The 25,409-nt window shown below is 35.7% G+C and overlaps 1 protein-coding gene across 3 annotated transcripts in view; it reads right to left on the bottom strand.

Moving 5' to 3' along the window:
• Positions 1–25,409, bottom strand: part of LOC102685821 (signal transducer and activator of transcription 1) — an 82,181-nt gene that overhangs the window by 4,497 nt on the left and 52,275 nt on the right. For 2 of the 3 annotated variants that reach the window (XM_015359149.2, XM_015359151.2), the window contains exons 17-21: positions 12,618–12,753; positions 11,617–11,669; positions 11,317–11,411; positions 9,835–9,974; positions 9,040–9,228 (exon numbers count right to left, since the gene is read on the bottom strand). In XM_015359149.2, the coding sequence (XP_015214635.1) occupies positions 9,040–9,228; positions 9,835–9,974; positions 11,317–11,411; positions 11,617–11,669; positions 12,618–12,753 (613 nt within the window). The remainder of the gene's footprint in view (positions 1–9,039; positions 9,229–9,834; positions 9,975–11,316; positions 11,412–11,616; positions 11,670–12,617; positions 12,754–25,409) is intronic. The other variant, XM_015359150.2, reaches the window with a different exon arrangement.

A 25,409-nucleotide genomic window follows, 5' to 3' on the forward strand; every position in this document is an offset into this window, starting at 1 on the left:
AAATTTTCAGTTATGCGAGTACGCTACTTTGTAAAACCACCAGGTGGAGCTGTGAAAGCTGATCGTGGTGTGTGGTGCATTTGGCTGTCACCAGAAAACGCCCGGTTTCGAATACCGCTCAATGCTGAGGAACAATCTTTTTCCAATTATAGAATTTAAATTGTACACTGTTTAGACTTTTATTAATTTAAACTATAATAAATTTTATTTATTATACTGGAGCTTGTGAACGTGATGCGCCTCTTTCACGTTTACATCCACACAGAGAAAATCCAATAGTAAATAACAGTGCTATAATGTAATACACACCTACTGCACACCCAGTAGATAGTAGTGATAGCTAAATATAAAACATACACAACAGTATTCCACCCTCTTCATAAATATTTTATGCATCAAAGTCTTTAACATGGTGAGTTACGGTGCATTATGGGTTTAATGTGCTTGTTCAGGCATTATACAGTTTATATACTGCACTTCATAAAAAGTTACTGTATAACGTTTTATCCTTTTCTAAGAATACGTAGTAAGAGCACCACTTGCTCTTACTGTAAAAAAAAGTACTTATTTAATACCACTTGATGATAAAATTAGTATGGAATCGTGTAACTAAGCAGCTAAAGTATCACAAGTGGTTGTTCTGGAAACATTTTGACAATTTTTTTTTTCAAAAACTTTTATTGTCCTTATAGTGGCACTGGACAATGGAACGCTCATGGACTGTAAAGTAGAGCGATCCACCCAGGCAGTTCAAAGCCCGATCAAGAGCATTACTTTTGGTTTGTTTCTTACATAGCCGAATATTCTAGCTTATTGTGAATGCGATGTGCCTCTTTCACTGGCATCTATATTTTATTTTAATATTAATTTCAGCAACGAGTAATTTAACTTTAAATTTGGATTAAAAAATATTTCACACATACTGTATTGTTGTAGTGGCATTGAAACCATATGATCTTATACTGTATATATATACAGTAGTTTACATCACTTTCATAGGCATGTGCGCTACTGTCAGTATATCTGTGTATCTGACCTGTGATTGGCATGTGTGGAACAGCGGGAGGCGAGACTGGTGGGGGGTGGGGTGGGGTGTCGTTATAAAAATAAACCTTTGTTGAGTTTGCATGAGAGACAAAAGGTACCTTTTGAGAAGTCGTGTACTGCTTGCAAAGCAACTGATTTTTAGAAAGAGCTCATTTTGTTTGAAGAATTGATCCTTTGTTTTTTCTGTAGCTTTATTTTTAATTTAATTGAGCAGAAAGTCACTTTGCTCTCGTTGTTTTTATTATAATAGGAGTGTGAAAATTGAGTGACCACCAGGGCGCAGTGAGATTACGGAGATGGATAATTTTTTAGCAAAATATGTCAATACAGTGCCTTGCGAAAGTATTCGGCCCCCTTGAACTTTTCAACCTTTTGCCACATTTCAGGCTTCAAACATAAAGATATAATTTTTTTATTTTATGTGAAGAATCACCAACAAGTGGGACACAATTGTGAAGTGGAACGAAATCAATGGATTTTTGAAACTTTTTTAACTAATAAAAAAATGAAAAGTGGGGCGTGCAAAATTATTCGGCCCCCTTTCGTTAATACTTTGTAGAGCCACCTTTTGCTGCGATTACAGCTGCAAGTCGCTTGGGGTATGTCTCTATCAGTTTTGCACATCGAGAGACTGAAATTCTTGCCCATTCTTCCTTGCAAAACAGCTCAAGCTCAGTGAGGTTGGATGGAGAGCGTTTGTGAACAGCAGTTTTCAGCTCTTTCCACAGATTCTCGATTGGATTCAGGTCTGGACTTTGACTTGGCCATTCAAACACCTGGATACGTTTATTTGTGAACCATTCCTTTGTAGATTTTGCTGTATGTTTGGGATCATTGTCTTGTTGGAAGATAAATCTCCGTACCAGTTTCAGGTCTTTTGCAGACTCCAACAGGTTTTCATCCAGAATGGTCCTGTATTTGGTTGCATCCATCTTCCCCTCAATTTTAACCATCTTCCCTGTCCCTGCTGAAGAAAAGCAGGCCCAAACCATGATGCTGCCACCACCATGTTTGACAGTGGGGATGGTGTGTTGAGGGTGATGAGCTGTGTTGCTTTTACGCCAAACATATCGTTTTGCATTGTGGCCAAAAAGTTCGATTTTGGTTTCATCTGACCAGAGCACCTTCTTCCACATGTTTGGGGTGTCTCCCAGGTGGCTTGTGGCAAACTTTAGACGAGACTTTTTATGGATATCTTTGAGAAATGGCTTTTTTCTTGCCACTCTTCCATAAAGGCCAGATTTGTGCAGTGTAAGACTGATTGTTGTCCTATGGACAGACTCTCCCACCTCAGCTGTAGTTCTCTGCAGTTCATCCAGAGTGATCATGGGCCTCTTGGCTGCATCTCTGATCAGTCTTCTCCTTGTCTGAGCTGAAAGTTTAGAGGGACGGCCAGGTCTTGGTAGATTTGCAGTGGTCTGATACTCCTTCCATTTCAAGATGATCGCTTGCACAGTGCTCCTTGGGATGTTTGAAGCTTGGGAAATATTTTTGTATCCAAATCCGGCTTTAAACTTCTCCACAACAGTATTACGGACCTGCCTGGTGTGTTCCTTGGTCTTCATGATGCTCTCTGCGCTTTCAACAGAACCTTGAGACTATCACAGAGCAGGTGCATTTATACAGAGACTTGATTACACACAGGTGGATTCTATTTATCACCATCAGTCATTTAGGACAACATTGGATCATTCAGAGATCCTCGCTGAACTTCTGGAGTGAATTTGCTGCACTGAAAGTAAAGGGGCCGAATAATTTTGCACGCCCCACTTTTCATTTTTTTATTAGTTAAATAAGTTTCAAAAATCCAATAGATTTCGTTCCACTTCACAATTGTGTCCCACTTGTTGGTGATTCTTCACATAAAATAAAAAATTGATATCTTTATGTTTGAAGCCTGAAATGTGGCAAAAGGTTGAAAAGTTCAAGGGGGCCGAATACTTTTGCAAGGCACTGTATGTCTGGATTTTCAGTTTCACGAGGCAAGATTAAATTGTATCCAGCTGTGATTTCACTATGTGATGTCGCAGTGTAGTGCCCATAGAGTTAGTTTTAATATAACTGTTAATTATATTAAATAACTAATAACTGTTTTAATATACAGATGCAGCCGTTCAAAATGCATGGTACAAACCCATACTGCACCCAACTACCCACAACCAAGTGTACCACGGGAAGTGATTGGCTGGTCAAAATGACCGACAGGGGCACTCGTGGTGCATTGGTCAGTAGTGAAAAGATTTAATCATTTAATCTCTTTACTGTGCACATTTTAATCTGCTTAGTATTGAATATTTATATGGAATTTTACAACTAAAGGGAAATTTTAGTAGCTGAGCATAAAAAGAGGTGGAGCATAATGCATCTGAAGGTCATAAACGATATCAATTTAGGAACATAAACATTACTGTATGTAAACTGTACTGTGTATGGCTGGTCTTGGTAGTTTAAAGAAAAAAATACACACCAGTCTTCCATTTCTCCCTAAACATTTTAAGCATCAAAGTTTTATGAAACGGTCCCCAAATATGCAATTACTGTATAGAATGAATTTTATTTTTTTTTTAATTATTTAACACGAAAATTAAGCTGATTACGTTCCTCCGCCTGATTACAGTAAGGCTTCAGAATGGTGATTGGCTGACACCATCTGACACCCCTCTGATTGGGGAAAAAAGACCTGCTGATTTGTTCTACATACCAGGAAGACAACAGCATACAGTATGTTGTTTCTATTCGAAACGTGTATTTTAAAACTTTAATTAAGAAGTAAAAACCTTACAGCGTACACAGATTTCTAAGCTGAATAGGAGGAAGAAAAATCACCCGTGTTACAAACATAAAAAGTGGTTATTATCTATTGAAACCTGTTTTATTTATTTTATTTTTATTTAGATTAAGAGTTCCCATCACCCCCATTTCCATTTAAATCACAAACCTGTGTTTAATTAAATATTTTTATTGATTCACAATCTGGCAATGCAACGTAAATCGTTATCTTTGTCTTCTGCATAATAATGTCCAGCAAACTAATAATAAACTTTATTTTCGTCGTCCCCGCTTTAAAGGTACCCCGTCACGGAAGATTTTGACCTCGGAACGTTTACCCAGCGTAATATTGTATTTCATCGCACTTTGACAGATTGTCTTTAAATCAATTGTTGTCAGAATATCCCCACCTCCAAACAAGAACAAAATTGCAACGATTTTATTAACTGGCTGTTTCAGTAACTTAAAGTTACTTAAATAACCCCAAAGCTCTACTTATTATTTTACAAGAGAATGCACCTGACAAGCTGGACAGTATGCTTCTCAAAGCATTTTACAGGATAACAACAACAATTTACAAGTTCTGGGAGGAAAAATATGATTAATAATAATAATAATAATAATAATAATAATAAACTTTATTTTATATAACGCCTTTAAAGGTGGCTCCTCAAAGCGCTTTACATAATAACAACCGATGAAACAACAGTGGCTGGGGGTTGAAAATACCTGTGAAACCGGTTTTTCACAAACAATGTACTGTAGCTACAGAGACTCAGTAGCAATAGCAATTAGCAATATCAAAATAGCAATATTATGGACACACAATTGACTTTAAAAAAAACTTTTTTGATAGCTGTTTTTTGTTGACAGCTTGACAAGTTTATCTGTGAAAAGACCACGGGCATTCTTCCTCCCCCCTACATTCTCAGAAGAGAATAGAATTTATTATTAGCACAATTTATTACAGTGCTAAATTTAATATTATTGATTACTAATAGTTTATGCTAACACCTAGCTTTCTTAATGTGAGAAGTACTACCGTAAGTAAGTACTGTACAGTAAGTACTTACTGTACTTAAGTACTACTACTTTTAGCAAAAAAAGGGGGTTTGGGGGGGGTGTCTTTCGCTGGACTCTCCCCCTTCTACTTTGAAAATACTGCAGAAAGTGATGAAAACCGCGCAGCGCCAGGCGAATGCACATTAATATGTTGGGCTTTTGGGCTCAGGTGGATTTGCGCCCTGCAGTTCAACCTGCGGTACCGCTGTGTACTGTACATACAGTACGAACATGTGTTATTTTGAAATATAAAAAATGTTTATGTTCCTAAATTAATATCGTTTATGACCTTTATGACCTTCATTATGCTCCTCTGCGTTTTTAGCTTAGCTACTAAAATTTCCCTTTAGTGGTAAAATTCCATATAAATATTCAATCCTAAACGATTACTAAAATACTAAAATGGCCTACTCACACCTGGACAGGGCTGGCAACACTGTAAGGATCATGTTTTTCGACTTCTCCAGTGCCTTCAATACCATCCAGCCCTTACTTCTAAGGAGGAAGCTGGAGGAGATGCAAGTCGATGCCTCCACGACCTCGTGGATCACTGACTATCTGACGGGCAGACCACAGTCTGTGAGACTTCAGAACTGTGTGTCTGAACAGGTAGTGAGTAACACAGGGGCACCTCAAGGGACAGTTCTTTCTCCATTCCTCTTCACGCTCTATACTTCGGACTTTAAGTACAACTCAAAGTCATGCCACCTGCAAAAGTTCTCAGATGACTCTGCAATTGTGGGATGTATCAAGGGTGAGCAGGAGGAGGAGTACAGAGGACTGGTCAGCAGCTTTGTGGAGTGGTGTGGGGTGAACCACTTGGAACTGAATGTTACAAAGACAAAGGAACTGGTGGTAGATTTCAGGAGGAAAAAGGTCAAACCTACTCCTGTCTACATCCATGGGAGTGGCGTGGAGATGGTGGACTCGTACAAGTACCTGGGAGTGCACATCGACGATAGACTGGAATGGTCTAAGAACATCGAGGCCATCTATAAGAACGGACAGAGCCGACTTTACTTCTTGAGGAGGCTCAGGTCCTTCAATGTGTGTAGTAAGATGCTACACATGTTTTATCAGTCGGTGGTAGCGAGTGCCATTTTCTACGCAGTGGTGTGCTGGGGCTCTGGGATTAGAGCAGTAGATTCCAAAAGGCTGAACAAGCTCATCAGGAGAGCAAGCTCTCTCATTGGGTCTGACCTGGATCCCTTGGAGGTAGTGGCTGAGAGGAGAATGAAGTCCAAACCAGAGGCCATCATGGACAACTTCTCCCATCCCCTCTATGACAGGCTTGCAGGATTGAAGAGCACGTTCAGCAATAGACTGATTCATCCACTGTGCAACAGGGAGCGCTACAGGAGGTCATTCTTGCCGTCTGCCATAAGTCTGTACAACGCATCCACCTTGCGTCTTGGCAGAGGCAACATCGACAGTGACCTGTTTCTGGACTAAACGCATATACACATCTACTGCTACATCTGTTCTCTTTCTTTTTCTTTTTCTTTTTCCCGTTTACAACCACTTTTGTGCAATATATGCCAGGGACCTGTGCAATACATTTATATTTATATTTATATCTATGGTTACATCTATATTTATATTCATACGTGTGATACGATTTTCTGTGTACTGTTCTGTTCTAGTTTGCTCTTGTGTGTCCGGACTGTGAGTAACTCTTGTATTGTATTGTATGTATTGTACTATTATTATATAATTCGTTACACTGTGGCTGTGTTGTGTGTGTTAAGCTGCTGTTGCACTGCAATTTCCCTCACGGGATCAATAAAGTATCTATCTATCTATTAAAATTTGCACAGTAAAGAGATTATATGATTAAATCTTTTCACTAATGACCAATACACCACATTATCTTCCGTGTCGCATTAACATTGGAGTGTTTTTTTTTTTACAAGTGTCAAAAGAAGTGATACACAACCTGTCTCCTCTATAACTCTTCAGTTTACAGAGAAATTCCGCCAGAGCCTCACAACATTGTCCAATAATACTCTTCTTGTGTCTAATTTTTAGTTAAGCAGTATTTGAGCCACAGACCATAACAGACCAAAAAACAGAATCCACCTGCGATTCGGGTGTTAACAAAACGTGTTTACAAAGAAAGTGAAATACAGTAATACTACCAGCTATATAGATACATAGACTTAGATATTTAGATCCTTAAATTAATATCATTATTAATTTTATTTAGATACGTGATTACATTATATTCTCGATTATAAAACAGATAATTCCAGTCCTGGAATCTGACTGGCTGACACCCTTCTGAAGCGGTACCATAATCTCTGGTATACGGACACCCCAGAAATTTGACTTTTTACTGTGTGATAAATTTTAACGACTACTTCTTAGCGTAGATAAGAAAGCGTAGATAAAAAAGCTTGGATTCTCATGTACCTGACAAAAGTATCTTTTAATACAGTGTTTGTTGTCCTCTTGAGGATCCTTGTGATATTTTGAGCTCTGGTTGAATGATAAGTGTCACAGTTTAAATAATTTTCATTGTAAGAAATTATTAAATGCTCTGTTAAAAGCAAGGGAGTTTTTATGTCCGTTATAGTAAAAGAAAATGCCTGACAAAGTAGGGATTGGACAGTTTCCAAGTGCTTGTACAAATGTGCTGAAGAAATGAACAAAAAAAGTCATTTATTCCTTTATCATATTGGCTAGTTAATGTCCTGTCCTCGTTAGTTAGATCAACTAAATGCTGTGGTGTTTGTCAAAGAAAAAAATAAAAGGATTTTCGTTTAAAATGACGGTTAGAAAGAATGTGGACCAGCGTAATACTTTGAGTTTACAGCTTGTCCAAAGTCATTCATTATTAATACTATTAGTAAGATCTTCGGTAAAGGCTTTGATGCATAAAATATTTCTGCATAATTAAACTATTTATGATAAAGGTAGGTTGTGTACTTTTGCCTAACTGAGCAATCTTGCTTTCATAAAATATACCAACTTTTCAATGACTGATGATTAACATGCTGTAATACACAGTTTAAATTTAAAAGCTCAAATGCTGCACATGAGAGGTTAAGCTTTATTGGCTCCTCCTGGCGGTTTTACAAGGTGAAATTCGGATACTTTCCAGTATGATGTCAAATAACGTGTTACACCGCGTGATACTGCGTTTTGATGCAACATGCCCACCGTGGTGTACCCCGAAATACCCCATGCATTTTGAATGGCTGCATCTGTAACTAATGTCACTGTTACTGTGATCTTTCAAGTAAGTTTTTTAAACGATTATAATCACTATTCTTGCAAATACATTTTGTAGTGTTATTCAGTTTGTGTCTTTGTGTTAGTTGGTTTCCAAAGGTTCGAAGTGAAAATTCTCCCATGAGGAGAGAACCTTTAAAGCAGAGAAAACGGCACTACGTTTTTTGGATTCTGTTCGGCTTAAGGAATGCTTAAGCCATTCCTCTTTCATAGTTACATTTACAATTATGTTACTTTTTTATGCTTTTTGAGGGACTTCAGAAGGCTTCAACTGATGCCTTATGAAGTCGCTTACAACTGGGATCCACTTTATTCAAACTAAGGTTTCTAAAAATGCAACCAGGTGCTGAATATTGTTTAAATAAAAGCCGTGACAATTTTCACAAATCGCGATCTTTTAAATGCCTGTGGTTTGAAGGCTCTGTCATTTTTAGCAAAGTTATTGACATCTGAAAAACCGTGGTCACATAAATATGCATTTTAATAAGTGAAGGTTAAGAAAACCTGAGAAAACAAAAGACTCTGAGCTATAATACTGTATCTGAGAATTATTAACAATATGAATTAATTAATAACAGCTAATAATTTCAAAATGCTTCTGTCTTTTTGAGTTTCAGTGGTCTTTTTAATACTGTTTTGTTATTCTCTATTATAATTATAAGAATAAACCCTATTTTTTTGACTAGCTTGTAGAGAAAGTCATTGCCCTGCTTTTTGTCTATCACTTAATAAACGTATTACAGGGTTCTAACAAGCATTGGCTACATATGGAAAAGCCTTAACACAAATCAGGCCCTAATGATTTTTGCTCCAAGCACAAGGTATACTGTATGACTACAATCTAGAGGTACGACAGTGCACAAACATATCATATGAATAACACAAATAATACCAAAAATACTTTTTGTGAAACAATTCTCTACTTACTCTCTGCTGGTCTGGAATAGTATTTTCCAAATGCACTATCCTTGGGAATATTTGGATAAAGAAATCGAAGTGGGTTTTCTGGGATGTTTTCAGCTGCCATGACTTTGTAATTGCGAACAATGTCTGGGAAGGAGACAGCAGTCAGCTCCTTCTTGGTGTAGGGTTCCACTGCATGGAACTGGGGCTCATCTGTGTATATAAAGATCACTCCAGCTCAAAAAAAAAACATTTACAAGCACAAAAGCAAAGCTTAGAGAACACTTTGTTGATATCATGGTAGAATCTCCTACAACATATGCTGTAATCATATTTAATTTCTTTAATCAAGACCACTGAGCTAAATTAATACTGCTGTATAGCATAAAAGTGCAAGATCACTTCATTTGTAAATAAATAGTAGACATTTGCCACTTAAACCTAAGATTAAGAACTATTTTTAGTTTAACAACTAAGTTAAAAAAACAGAACTTATCATCATTATGTTCCAGTTGGCTTATTATGAATTTCTGTAGTGTGATTTTGGAACCCCTAAAGTATGATCAAGCACTGTTTCTGCATCTCTAGCCTTTGAGCTAATGAAATAAAATATGCTGTTAAAGCAAACTACATGAAGTTTTTTTTTTTGGTTTTATTTTGTGTCATTTGTGCAAATGATAGAAAAATTCCTAACACCATCATAAAGATTTGTACAATTGCGTGTTGGTATGCAATACACAATTACCATGTTATATGTCTTTGTTTTGTAAAAGCAATTTTAATTGATCTAAACATGCTAAAAGTTAATCAATTTCTCACCATTCTGAGACCTTTCAACCCATGTAAAGGTGATGGCCCCCTCTCTGCTGCTTTCACTGAATCTCAGAAGGAACGTGCCTGGGCTCTTATCCTTCAGCAAAGCTCGTTCCCTTTCCTTACTCACAAACCCCATGATGCACCTAGAAAAGGAAACAAGACACAGCAAATATAACTAGATTCTTTACTTCTGGATGTATAACTAAGGGGTTTTTGATTCCTCTCCTCCGTTGTTTCTGGTCTTTTCTGTTCTGTATTGACAAAATGTATGGTTACCTGCATTGTTAAGCGCCTTGGGGCAACCTTGTTGTGAAAAGCACTATATAAAAATAAATTGAAGTGAATACTGATCTAACCATTAAACCAAAGAGCTTTCAGAGATAACTCAGAGATAAAGTTGTAGAAAAAATTATAAAATTATTTAATATTAAAAAACACTGAAAGAAACACTGAATATCCACTTTAACACTAAAGTCAATCCCTTAGAAATGGAATACGTATCATATCACCCTGACACTGCCTAGAACTGAGCAGCCAGGAAAGGAGGAATCTGGTTAGGGACGCAAACATGATACCAATGATGACTGAAAGAACTGCAGTTATCAATAGCTCAGATGGGATAATGAAACTGTGCATAAGCCAACAATATCCTAGCCAGGTGGGTAGCTGCGTCAGCATGCATAGGCTGCAAAGGAACAAGTAATAAGTTTATTCCATGCTGAATAAAAGAAGAAAGAAAACACAATGTTGTGTTTTCTTTCTTCTTTTTTTCAGCATGGAATAAACCTATTACTTGTTCCTAATATCCTAGCCAGACAACAATTCTGGCAGTCTGGCAGTGTGGAAAGCCCAAGTTCCACATGGAGATGATAATACAAAATGGCAAAAGGTTTTGTGGTAAGACAATACAAAATTAAAACTTTTTGGAAATTGTAAAGCACTGCATTCAGGATAAGAACATAGGATGAGGCTAATTGGCCATGTAGCGAATTTAAAGACCAGTAAGGTATCAGTATCAAATTTTGCTCAAAAAGGTGCTAGGATCAACTTAACATGTTCCACTACCTGTAAAGTCTAACAACGTGTTCCCTCAACAAGGTGCCAAGACCCTCTGACCCCATTGTAGGTACTTTGTGCCCCATATGTTGGGAACTATGGCTTAGTTCAATGTGGATGGCATTTAAATAGTCAAAGAAGTATCGAATCATATTTCAAAATGAAGGGGCCCTGTTAACTAGAGTTAATCATTAGCAATGATTTGGTGCTTATATTCTATATTCCTGTTATTGTGCTCGCATGTCATTTAGAGAGCAATATTAGTTATTGCAAAAGACATGCGTCATCAGGTAATAAATTCACCTTGTCTGAAACAGTGTACCACTGTTGTAACTTAATTGGTCATATCAGATTTCACCACTTGATTCTTCAGTCTTTAGGTTTTCTTTTCAGGAGGTGGAGTTACTGATTGATTTTTAATAAACTTACCCATCATTCCACAATGCTAGCAGGTGTCTCTTAATAAGCTCTAGGATGCCTTCAATCCATAACCAGAAAGCAAAGCTTTTATCATTTATATTCTCCTTGAAGAAAAGGAAAAAACACTATAATCACTGGATAAATATGACATGACATTAATATGATATGTACTACAGTTTATTTTTTATTAAGGTCACTCCTTTTCTACAACATGTAAACAAACAGTAACAACTTGCAATATTTAAATGTGAAACAGTGAAATCATATTTTTTTAACTTGCATTTTTTCTCAATACTGAAAGCTACCAACCTTGCAGAACTTTGTCCAGGGGATTAAGCCATCGGGGTTACTGGCATTAGGACCTGTTTATTAAATCACATATATCAAAATAAGAATTCTAGTCTTATTATTAACACTGTATTATCACTGTTATTAGCCCTGTATTTCTCCTCGTTAAGAAATCAAAGTAACAACCCACATACGCTTTTGTATCCTTTCGACATGTCTATCACAGATGCCTCAAAATTAATATCAAAAATATTTTTTTTATTCAAGTTGCAGAAGAAGGATCCAGTGGAAATAAAATTAACAATGTATTGGAAATAATCTAATTGTATTTATATTCCCTGTTTTCCTTTGTTTCCATAATTATGTCCAAAATAAAAATCTTTGTTGAGGAAAGGAAGCACCACACACATTAAGACAATTTTATTATTTTTGTATTGTTCTGAATCTCTACTGGACTGTCACCTAAATAATTTGCTCTGAAGTACATACATTTTAAAACTGTATTTATTTTGACTTATCTTATTGTAAACAGTATCAATTTGATAAAATGCCCTCAAAGTCTGCACTGAGAGTAATGAATCTGTCAATAAGAACAGCTTATATTAGCTAAACATTTTGATTTCTTTGCTCATTAATTGTGAGATTTCCTACCTAGAAGACATAGTCTTCACCACATTTTTAAAAATCAATAATGGTATTACTGCCTATACTTACATAAATCTTGAGGCAATGTGGCACTTTCTCACAACCTCCCTGATATGCAACCAATCACACTGAAGGTCAATATAACATTGAATCTATCTTAAATTTATATTTTGCATTATATACCAATTTTCCATGATTATTTCCTGCACTGTATTTCTTAAACTATCATTTTCCTTTGCTAATTGAAGATGCACTTAGTGAAAAATGAATGGTAAATGAAGCGTGCAGGTCCTGACTCTAGAAAACTATGTTAACTTAACTTAAACTAGTAAGTCAATGGAGAATGCTTATTGTTGATAACAGAGATGGCTATTCACCTAGCAGCTTATCTCCCAGCATGCTCAACTGCTCAGAATTCAGACCCCGTTTGGTGACTGAAGAAAACTGCCAGCTGAGAACTTCGGCCAGCTGGCTCCAGCGTGCAGTGGGAGGGTTCAGGAAGAATGACAGGTTCTAAGAAGTAGAGGAACAGATTATAACATACACATTGTACATACAGTATATTCAGCTACAAATGGAAAGGGTGTTCAGATGAATATGAACATGCTGGAAAAAAAATTCAAAAAGGAACCAAGAAGTTTAATGTTGCATCTTTTTAAGATTTCTAATCTAATTTTCATTTTTTTAATTTTGCATAAAAATATAAATATTAAGGATGTAATTTGATATTTTCATTATTACATTTCATCTGAGATGTAATGGTGACAGATAATAATTTCATTTTACATTAAGATAATGTAATACCCGTTTTTCTTTGCAATACGTAGTACTAATTTTAGGTGCTGATATGTATGTACGAACATCACACCGCTCACACAGCTACACTAGGTTGTTGTTAGCATTTAATAAATATTTTAGACCCTTACTCATAAGGACTTTCTTTCAGTACTAACACATCCACAATTAAATGTTAAGCCAAGGAAAGCAACAGCTAAAAACTAAAAGGATACGCATTTTAAAATTTAGTTACAGTTAGAGAGTAATAAACACAACATTATGTGTATTAACCACTGAAAAATGTCTAGAAAATCTATCTCTATGCCAACATTGGCAAAAAAGTACATAAAATGCAGGTAAAGAGCATTCCAAATTAAATAATTTCTATGTGCTTGGGGTTTGTATTTCTGAGTCTGTTATAAAAGTTTTAGGTAAACTTGTTTTCTTTTCCTACCAGGACTACCACTATAATATATACACATTAAATTAGAATGTATTCTACCTTTTTTTTACCCATTGCAACACAGAACCACCAAGTGAAAAAGAAATGCTCAAACTTTCTGAAAAGTAATTACAAATGAAAATCAAGCAAAATAGAGTACATTTTTAACTCCAAACCAATCCTTGCAAATCACACAAGCCACTTGTGTTTTAAACCACATGTTTAAATGTAATGATTCTGATCATTTCAGAATAAAATCATTTCTAATTACTTTGAGTAAGATCCTTAGAAACAAAAAACAAGGCTCACCAGATAATGTGAATCGAAACCTGTTTTTCTAGGTTTTAAAGTCGTGCGACGTGTAAGCGGGAACACATCATTATATCTGGTGAGCCTTGTTTTGTCAAAGGACAGCACAAAAAAAAAATAGACATTGTGTGGTACAGAACGGAGCTCAGTCAATTCAAACAAGTTCAGTTTCAAAAAATCTGCAACGGACATAAAAACTCCCTTGCTTTTAACAGAGCGTTTCATAATTGCCAACTACGAAATTTATTTAAACTGCGACACTTATCATTCAACCAGAGCTCGAAATATCACAAGGATCCTCTAGAGCACAGCAAAGACTGTATTAAAAATATACTTGTGACAAACTAGTATACTTTAGATATTTTTTTCTGAACCGGGGAAAATCTGATCATGTTTCTCTATAACAATAATAAAAACATTATTTTACATATCATCTTTATGTGATATCACCTTAAGGAAAGCACATACAAGGGTTAATTGCACAATGGACCGCGCAAAGAAATTTAACAGTCTTCTTTAGGTGTGAGGGTAGGAGTGGATTGCAGCAGGCATAATCGGCAAATTAGGAAAACAAAGAACAGGACAGGCGAGACGTTTATCCAGAGAGCGAGTGATCAGAAAAAGGAACAGCTGTTACGCCCAGGATAAAAACGCTCTCTCTCTGCTGAATGAATAAAAGCATTTTATTAAAAACGCGTTTGCATTTGTCTGGGTATTTACTTTGTAATCTGTGGTTTACATCTACTGTATTGCATCTACTTTGAGATGCCACTTTTAAAGGTGATATGTAAAATAAAGTTTTTTATTATTGTTATAGAGAAACATGATCAGATTTTCCCTGGTTCAGAAAAAAGACGATAAAAATCTGTAATCTTTCCACTTGTATGTCATCGGAAAATACAAGAAGTTTCTGCTTTGTGTAAGGATGGTATCAAAAAGTAATCTAAGTGGTGAGAAAGCTGTGCTCCCCAAAGCGCTTTACAGAATAAAGACAATAACAGCAATAGTGGCTGGGCAAACGATTTTTTTAAAGAAATACAAAATTAGATATAATGATGTGTTCCGGCTAAGACATTAATGAGTACAACCCCCCTCTCTGCGGGAGTGCTGGCTGTGACTAATTAAACCAGTTTCACAGGTATTTTCAAAGTAGAAGTGGGCGAGATTTCCAGCTTAAATTTACGTGTTAAATAATTTTTTTAAAATTAAAATTCATTCTATACAGCAATCGCATATTTGGGTACCGTTTCATAAAACTTTCATGCCTAAAATGTTTAGGGAGAAATGGAAGACTGATAATGGAATGGAATGGAATGGAATGAATGATAAGTGTTGCAGTTTAAATAATTTTCATAGTTAGAAATTATGAAACGCTCTGTTAAAAGCAAGAGAGTTTTTATATCCGTTGCAGTAAAAGAAAATGCCTGACAAAGTAGGGCTTGGACAGATTCCAAGTGCATTTTTTCAATTTACATTGCATTGTCCAATGTGCTGCTGTAATACAGTTTAAAATACAGTAAGCCTAAACTGTATCAGATTTATTTATGGGTTGCAATTTAGAAAAAGTAAAAAACCGTACTCAAAATGCAATTTAGAGCTTTCTGGCAAGAGGAGACACCCAAATTAATAATGTAACATGCCACTGTTTGTGCATGAACAAAGTTATACTGCTATTTTCCTTAGATATGCGATTTAAAGAATATATTTTTTTGAATCAGCGCTTTTATATATCACCTTTAAAGGTGGCTTCTCAAAACGCCTTACAGGATAAAAACAGCAATAACAGCAACAACAACAATATTGTATTTCATTGCACTTTGAAAACCAAGTAATAACTTAACTATATGTGCAAACGTTTTAATATATGTCGCTGTTGTGAATGTCTGTGGAGTGTATCTTATCCTGTCCTGGCTCTCTCGCTCGCCCTCCCCCCCCCTCCCTCAATTCAATTCAATTCAATTCAAGGTGCTTTATTAGCACAGACAGAGGGGTACAATCGGTGTTGGGTATTTACTTTGCTTTGAGATTCCACTTTTAAAGGTGATATAAAATATCAGATATAAAATCAAGGCTTTAACTTGCTTTAACTCTGCAATGTATTTAAAAAATAAAAACAATTACAATCTAATCTTTCCACTTTTGATCCCAAGATCCCAAGAAAAATAAATCTAAACGGGGAGAAAGCTATGCTGAAAGTTTATTAAGATACTTAGAAGACAAAGATATCAATTTATGTTGCATTTGTCTGATTGTGAATAAAAAAAAATATTTAAACCCGCGTTTGCGATTTAAATCAAAACGCGATTTAAATCAATATAAATGTTAATATTGTGACTATTCATTGTTATTAAAATGACTTAAAGATCATGTTGTGATATTTAGAAATATAAATTTGTTTGGTGCGCGTGAGGTTTTATTTAATCCCTGACCAAGGGAAACGTTTCATTTTTTCAAAGAAATGTTTGTTAAAAAAAAAGGTCATGGTTCCACAGTGGGATTCGATCACAGACCGTGTGACATGGGAGTCAGGAACCTAACCCACAGCGCCAACGGCAAGGTCACATGCAGAGTGCTGAAAAAGCACTACAGAAACATTATCAACAGACAATGTACGGCGTGTACTATTCTTGTGTTGCGGTACATGAATATAATTATATCTTTATTAATTTCTTTAGATACGCGATTCCATATTATATTCCCTTTTAATCAAATTCTAAAAGTATGCTTTTTGACTCCGGTATCACGTTAGTTGAAGACTTCGATGCTTAAAATGTTTAGGGAGAAATGGAATACTGGTGTGTATGTTTTCTTTAAAGTACCGAGACCAGCCATATACTGTATGTTTAAGTTCCAAAATTAATATCATTTATGGCCTTCACACGCGTTGCAGTATGCTCCTATTCTTTTTATGCTCAGGCACTAAGATTTCCCTTCAGTGGTAAAATTCCATATAAATATTCAATACTTAAACGGGCACAGTAAAGATGTTTACTGTAAATCTTTCTACTACAGACCGATGGACCATGAGTGCCCGTCGGTCAACCAATCACGTACCGCGGTACCACGTGTCATCCTGCGTCACAATGCGCGACTCCGTAGCCAATAACCTCCGGTACGTGTGTGTACCGCGCACTTTGAATGGCTGCATCTGTATATTGAAAAAGTTTTTACGTGCTCCTTCTGACTATATTAAGTTCATATATTTCATAAAAAGTTAGAATGTTTTAACCTTTTCTATGAAAACTTGCACTCGTTTTCACAGTAAAAAAATGCATACTTTTTAGAATTTGATTTAGTTTAATAAGAAATATAATATGGAATCGCAAATCTAAAGAAATTAATAACGATATAATTATATTCATATAGCTCAAATTATTACAGTAGTACACTTTCTTTGTAAACATCTGAATCAAATTGACTTATACACCAGCGATTACTTGGAATCTTCTTTTCCTGTCCATTTCAGCTATAGCGAAGGCTGTCAAGCGGCACATTGGTGTAATGGCTTTGGCGTGTGACTCGCATGCTGGAGGTCAGGGGTTCAAACCCAGCTCTTGCCGTGAATTTTCTTTTAACAAATAAACATTTCTTTGAAAAACTAAAATAGTAAAAATTATCGAAACTATTGAATTTATTGGTATTTCTAAATATCACAACACATTCAAAGTTAAGTGATTTATTAATAACAGCTAATAATTTCAAATTGCTGGTATTCTGTTCGGGGTGATTCGTTTTCACAAACTTCAATTTATTAAACGTCTATTTTTGAGACAGGGTGTTCCAGACCTCTGTTTAATTTCTGAAACTTCCTCTGTATTCCATGTTTTAACCTTTTCTATGAATACTTGCGCTCGTTATCGCAGTAAACAAAATGCATATAATATAATATGGAATATAATATGGGAATATAACATGGAATCGCTTATCTAAAGAAATGAATAATGATTAATTTGAGGATCTAAATATATGTATTTTTATAGCTGGTAGGAAAGAATACTGTAATACACTGTTTCCACGTGTTTTATAGTTGAGAAACATATTCAAGCTGTTCGTCTCAGCTGTGTTTCTGAACAGCCCATTGGTACAGTGGGTTTGTCAATAGGGGTTCTGTTTAGGCAAACCAAGTTCAATACCTACTTCAGGCACAAGTTTTTCCTCTAACACAGACTTTAAAAAATAAAATAGTAAATATTATGTTCACTATATTAACATTTTTTTGTTTTCTTATATATTATAACATATTCAATGTTAAGCAATATTAATAATGAAGTAAAAACGTGAATGAAACAGAGCCTGCAACCTACAGATAGGGATTTGTGAAACATTTCAAAGCTTTTGTTTAAACAATATCTAGTACCTGGTTGCATTTTTAGAAACCTTGGTTTGAATAAAGCGGATCCCAGGTGCAAGTGACATAATGCGAGAAGGCATTATGCTATATTTTTTATGCATCAGTTGAAGCCTTCTGAAGTCTCTCAAAACCATAAAAATAACATCATATTGTGAGGCATGATGGGCAACGATTCTTTTAATTTTAAAGAAATAGAAAACAATAACCTGTGCGCCTAAAATAGACATTGCATGATTTTAAAATCCATAAGAACGTGTTTAGTTAAAAACTTTAAATCCATGAAAAATGGCTGATTTTCCTTATGTTCTGCTTAAAATCTTTGTGTAAGCTGTACGTTTTTTAAACTTTTTAATTAACCTTTTAAACACTTTAATTTGTGAAGCAAATTAGCAGGTGCCTGAGAAAATAGCACACCGCCCACTGAGCTCAGTCAGAGAAGAGGCGGCGCCGTAAGGAGACCGTTCTGCAACTTGCAGTGTTTATGGCACTGAGCGTGTCTGCCTTTAAAACTTAATAATGGAATGTAAATCATTTCTTTTAACTTGGAATCTTAATTATCATTAAACATAGGAATCTTGGAATCTTTTAATTATCATTAAACATAGTTTTCTCACCAGTTAGTTTTATATTTGAAACCATTATTAAACAAAGCAGGGGCTTATTGTACTTTCTAATGACATAACACATGGAAAGATCATACATTTTAATTGTTAATTTTTTTTAAATAAATTTGATAAAAGTTTCATCTACACAAATATCACAGACTATTTTCGATTGTATTTCTGAATGTTATGTCACAGTTCAATATTTTATATACACCTAAATAAAGTCAGGTGTCAGGTGCATAAACTTAGTAATCAATAATTTGTATTAAAATTCACAAGTGCAATTGTTGCACATCTTGTAAAAACATTAATTTGCAAGATTGTGTTCAAATACACATTAAATCCGACTATAAAAAAATAAGTAAAATACAAATTATAAAATGAAAAATGAAGGTAAAATATAATTTACTATTAAAGGTTAAATTATAAATTATGAACAGGGTTAACGTTTTTCTGCCTCTCTCTACTCTCTCTCACCCTCTGCGATTCAGACACTGAATGATTAAAAATGGGAACAGGTCAGGCAGGCAGAGGGAAGGGGGAGGGGGAAAGCGTCCTCCCACCTCTATGACTAAAATGCCAAAGAGAAATGGCCTGAGCGACATACAGAGCTAAAAACATTTGGTGCTGTCTTTTCTGCTTTAAAGGGTACACTCCTTGTGGAAGAAATTTCACCTCAAACGTTTGGCCACCAGATAACAAACAGAATCAAAATGAAAACAAAAATTACTTGCAAGAATAGAGATTACAAACACTAAAAAAACATACTTTCTTTATACTGTACTGTGTATTAAAACTAATACTCTATGGGCACTACACTGTGAGTAATGCTGTCCACTAAACCTCTTTCCCACAATTTCACGGGTGCACGGTCACGTAGCTGATTCACAGCTGGAAACAATTTTATCTTGCCTCGTGAAAGCAAAAATTCAGATATTTGTCAACAAATTTAATAAAACTATCCATCTCAGTAATTTCACTGTGTCAGTCTCAATGTACTCAATGTTCACACTCCCAGTAAAATAAAAAACCTGTGTTCCACATTATCACCATACACCGGGGGGAAGAAGGAAAAGTGCCGGTGGTCATTTATTTCACTCTCCAGCACTCTTCCAACCACCCCTGGACAGACAAAGTTGATTAAAACTCATTCAAAAGGGTGTGGTGTGTTAACACAAAATTTGAACGATATGCCTCAGGGAATCATCATAGTATTGCAGCAGGAAAATCAAAATACCGCCAACCCATCCCAGCCAGGTCTCACATCCCGCTGTTCCAAAGCCTTATGGTTTCAAAGTATGTGTGAAATATCTTTTCTTACTCCAGTTATTAATCCAATCTAGTTTTACTCATCCAGCTGTGTAAAAATATAGCAAAAAAGGATAGCTGTAAAGGTTAAATTCCAAGCTGAAAAGACCAGATCAACATGTCTTCTCTAACTCTTCAGTTCACAACTCATCCAAGGTTATTTATTATTAATATTGTAACGAACAGCCGGCATACAGATGGTACAGGAGGGTTGCAGCATGGTGACAGTACAGCCTTCTGCTCCCCTGAGCATAACAGTAAGCTGGGTAAGCGTTCAAGGTCAAATTCATCCACATTAAAGCAGAGACGACTGCACTTAAAATTTTTGGCGCACCCTCTTTAAAGCCCTGGACAAATATGAAGACAGTACGTACAGTTATAATTCAAACTGAATTAAAAACTACACATCCCAGTTAACATGGTGCTGCTTGTGTTTAACCAATAAAACGAAAACAAAAGGGTGAATAAACAGTCACATGACTTTGGGGCTGAGTTTCAAAAGCTTAACCTATCAGCAACAAAGCGAAATTTACACAACAGGCTACCTCAAACTGTCAGTTACACGACTGTGTATGTCACTTAAGCCACACCTATTTGGCTTTTTAGTTATGGAGGAGGGAAGACGCCCAACCCCCCCCCCCAAGGTTATTTATTATTAATATTGTAACGAACAGCCGGCATACAGATGGTACAGGAGGGTTGCAGCATGGTGACAGTACAGCCTTCTGCTCCCCTGAGCATAACAGTAAGCTGGGTAAGCGTTCAAGGTCAAATTCATCCACATTAAAGCAGAGACGACTGCACTTAAAATTTTTGGCGCACCCTCTTTAAAGCCCTGGACAAATATGAAGACAGTACGTACAGTTATAATTCAAACTGAATTAAAAACTACACATCCCAGTTAACATGGTGCTGCTTGTGTTTAACCAATAAAACGAAAACAAAAGGGTGAATAAACAGTCACATGACTTTGGGGCTGAGTTTCAAAAGCTTAACCTATCAGCAACAAAGCGAAATTTACACAACAGGCTACCTCAAACTGTCAGTTACACGACTGTGTATGTCACTTAAGCCACACCTATTTGGCTTTTTAGTTATGGAGGAGGGAAGACGCCCAACCCCCCCCCCCCGGGTGCCTGACTTGTTACCATCTTTAAAAGTTCCGTCTCCGAGTAGCAGTAGGGAGAGACATGTATGGAAAAAAAAGTTCATCCCAGCTACAATACAAAAATATTTTTGTGGCATGGGGGAGCAAAACATCAGTATTTGCTGCTAGTAATTAGTGTACAATTTGTAGTATAAATCTGACCCTAAATATAAAGTTATAATCTCAACAAACAAAGCAATGTAGGAAAGGCGTGCTTTTTCTGCAACAGAAATACACAGAGAAAATAAATCCATTCTGACATCTCAAATCAGTTTCAATCAAAGTCTCCAAAATGAACAAGAAAAAGAGCATTTTCAGAGAGCAATTATGCTGTGTTTATGTAGAATAAGTGATTAGATTTATAAGCAATCTAATTTCTTATTCGTTTAAAACAGTGAAATTTCAGCTGCAAAAGATCACACCAGTACCTTGTCATTGACATTCAAGAAAGGGTGAATGAAAGAAGTCATGTCAAGTACAATAATTCGGTGATCAACAGTTGTAGGTAAAGAAACAAAAGATAGTGAAAACTTAAGCTTATTAAGGCTAAAACTAAAATTCAGTCAACAAATTAAGGCAGATGAAAATTTAGGACGTTGAAGTGCTAGAGGTGTAAAAAATACAAAAATGCACATGAGCAAAAAGTTTTAGAAATGGAGCAGGTGTTAATTTGATATAAGAAAACAGAAAAAAGCCACGACTAGACATAGTACAGAAGAGGGATGCAGGAACACTTGCTTAGATATACAAAAAAAATCACAGAAAGGTGTGTGCTACAAAAGAACATGCGAACATGAAAAAGATCTGGCAGAGAGTGAAGAATCAGAAAATTAGCACGCATAAATAACAGCAATTCTGTCAGTGAGCCTTATATGAATTAATAGCAAACATGGTTTCACGGAGGGCGTCTCAGATAGTTGGGCATTCAGGAAGATTGCCAGGCGAAAGGATTTGTAAATATATTTTGTTAAAGCAAGTCAGTTTTTTGCAACACATAACATACATTTTTTTAAGAAAGTTTAGCCTTTGTCACTAATGAAACCACTAAATAAAGGCAGAAATATAGAAATCTAAAGATTTTTTTATTCAATGTTGATAGCAGGATGAACTGTCAAGTTGAGCTAAGTGTATATTTTGTTGCAGAGTTGCTGCAAGATGTTAACCATGAAAACAGGTATTTAGAAATGACTCATTTCAAGAAGAAGATTTTCAGAATAATTATAAATCTAGCAGGATAGAGAAAATACAGAAAACAGGCAGTTAGATTGATCAGATTAGTATGCAAAGCCATTTAGCAAAGAGAGTGTGAAAAGAGTGACAAACTAGTATACTTTAGATCTTTTTTTCTGAACCAGGGAAAATCTGATCATGTTTCTCTATAACACCCACAGAATGTAGATGTAGAGGACAGCTAGAAGACCAGAGTCAGATGGACAAAGGTTGCAAGGTGTTGTTGACTCAAAACCTGATAGGAAGTCAGTGCAAGGACTTGAAGACGGGTGTAATGCATCCCGATCAGGATTCTGGCTGTCAAATTCTGAACATATTGGAGATTGCTCAGTGGGGATTTAATTACCCCAGTGAACAGGATGTGCATTTATTAATTCTAGAAAAAAAAGCCCTTCTTGATTTCTCTAGTCCCTAGTTTCTCTAGTTCCCTTTAAAAGAAACTATTATTCCACAATGCAGAGTACTACATGGCCGGTATTTACACATTATATTTTGTGATTTAACAAATTAACACAAGCAGTTTTTGAAGATTTAAGTGTTGGCTGAGTTATTGCAGGATATAAAACTAGAGATGTAGGTAGGAAAAAGATAATTTAATTTTAAATTTTAATTTTCCTAATAGGGTTAGGCATACTTTTGTCAAAATGACAGGAGATGTTATAAACTGCAGAGGAAGATAATTAACAGACTGTATGCTTACATAGATACTGAAATTAGAATTATAATTTAGATTTTGTGTAGTTGCTAGCATTGAACTGTGTGTTCAAGCCAGCACTATAAAATAATTTATCCTCAGTGAGATGCTGCCATCTCATAGCGGGTTTCTAACACTGTGTATAGTTCCATCCACACGGTACCTTTACTCCCATCCATTTTCTAATCTCTTTATTCAGTACAGAGGATTTGGAGCCTATCCCAGCAAGCAACTGATGCAAGGCAGAATACACCCTGGACATTCTGCCAGTCCATCACATGACAGAAAAACTGACACACACACACACACACACCAGGATCAGTTTTCCCGTAAGCCAATTAACCTACCAGTATGTTTTGGAGTGCGAGAGGGTCATATCACACATATGGAGAAAAACCATGGAACCTAGAGAGAACATGCAAACTCCACATACACACAGGATGGCAGGAATTGAACCTAGGGCCCCAGTGCTGCAAGATAGCAATGCTAACCACTTCGCCACAATTAGAAATGGATGGATATTTTAGTTATCTTTCTTGTTTTCTATCAGAGGTTTGCATGCATAATTTAATTTTGAAAGCCACTGAGACATCTGGTACTATGAAAAAAACATACAAAAAGCATACTAACAACTGTGCCACCCTATTCCTTAGTTAATACAATGAGCTAAGTGTGACATAACATTCAGAAATACAATCGAGAATATTTTTGTGGTATTTGTATAGATGAAACTTTTCTAAAATGTAAAACAAAATTAAAGACAATTAAAATCTGTAATCTTTCCACCTGTAATGTCATTAGAAAGTATAATAAGTTCCTGCTTTGTCTGGCAATGGTATCAAAAAATAATCTAACTGGTGAGAAACCTGTGCTTAATTATAATTAAGGGACTTAGAAGTCAAAGAAAATGATTTACGTTGTTTAATTTTAAACACTAAGTTATGAATGCAGACGCAATTGGTGCCATTCGCACCCCGCTCTGTAGAACGGCCATTGTGCAAGACTGAGCTCCGTCCCTCTCTTGGTGCCGCCTCCCCCTCTGACGGAGTGCAGTGGGTGGTACGCTATTTTCAGATCCTCTTATTGGGGAAAAAAAGACCTGCTGATCTGTCTTGCATAACAGGAAGAAAACAGACAGATTTTTTTCTGTTTGAAACAGATTTTGTCTTTATGAAATTCATGTATTTTAAACATTTAATTAAGAAGTAAACATACAGCCTAAACAAAGATTCTAAGCTGATCACGAGGTATAAAAATCACCCGTTTTTCACGCATAAAAAGTGGTTATTAACTATTGAAACCTGTTTTTATAGCTTTTAGAGTCATGTAATGTCTAAGATAAGCGGGAACACATCATTGTATCTTATTTTTTATTTCATTTTTAAAAATAAAAAAAATCATTTGCCCATCGTGTTGATAAACTGTTTGTTCTCCAATTGCTGGCTATTTTTAAAAATAATCCTTCCCCCCCTCCCTCATTTAATTTAAAGATTTCCATGAAGAAATCCTTAAACACAAAACCAACGTATAATAATTCATCCAGATGGTTCCCTGTTGAATGACGCTGCCGGACCAGGTTCAATTCCAAGCAGTGTACTATATAGTACAGATTATTATTATTTTTTTAATTCCAAGTTAAATTGTTGGCTGGTTACTGGCTGCTGGATTTGGATTTTCTCAATTCAGATGTAAACCTGAAAGAGATACATCATGTTCACAATAAGCTCTAACAGTGGACTATTTTTATGCATCTGGCTCTATGAGAAACAAACCAAGGTAATGCTCTGATCGCACTTTGAACCGCCTGGGTGCAGCTCAGTACATTACAGTGCTCATTACCACTACAGGGACAATAGAAGTTTTTTTAAAAAAAAGAATGTCAAAATGTTTCCAAAACGTCCACTTGTGATACTTTAGCTGCTTAGTTATATGATTCCATATTAATATAACTATCAAGTGATGTAAAATCACTACAACATTTATTTTATTACAATAACAGCAAGTGGTGTTCTTACTGCGTATTCTTAGAAAAGGATAAAACATTATAACTTTTTATGAAGTACAGAATATAAGCTTAATAATGTTAGAACAAGCACGTTAAAACCAGAACCAGTAACAAGTTACCAAGTTAAAGACTTTGATGCATAAACTATTTATGCATAATTAAATTATTTATGATGAAGGTGGAAGGTTGTGTACTTTTGTCCAACTCAGCAATCTTGTTTTAATAAAATGTACCAACTTTTTAATGTTTAATGATTAACATGCTGCAGTACACAGTTCATAATTATTAAAAGTCTAAAGAG

Source organism: Lepisosteus oculatus, chromosome 12 (genome assembly GCF_040954835.1).
Source record: "Lepisosteus oculatus isolate fLepOcu1 chromosome 12, fLepOcu1.hap2, whole genome shotgun sequence".
Classification (NCBI taxonomy): Eukaryota; Metazoa; Chordata; class Actinopteri; order Semionotiformes; family Lepisosteidae; genus Lepisosteus; species Lepisosteus oculatus.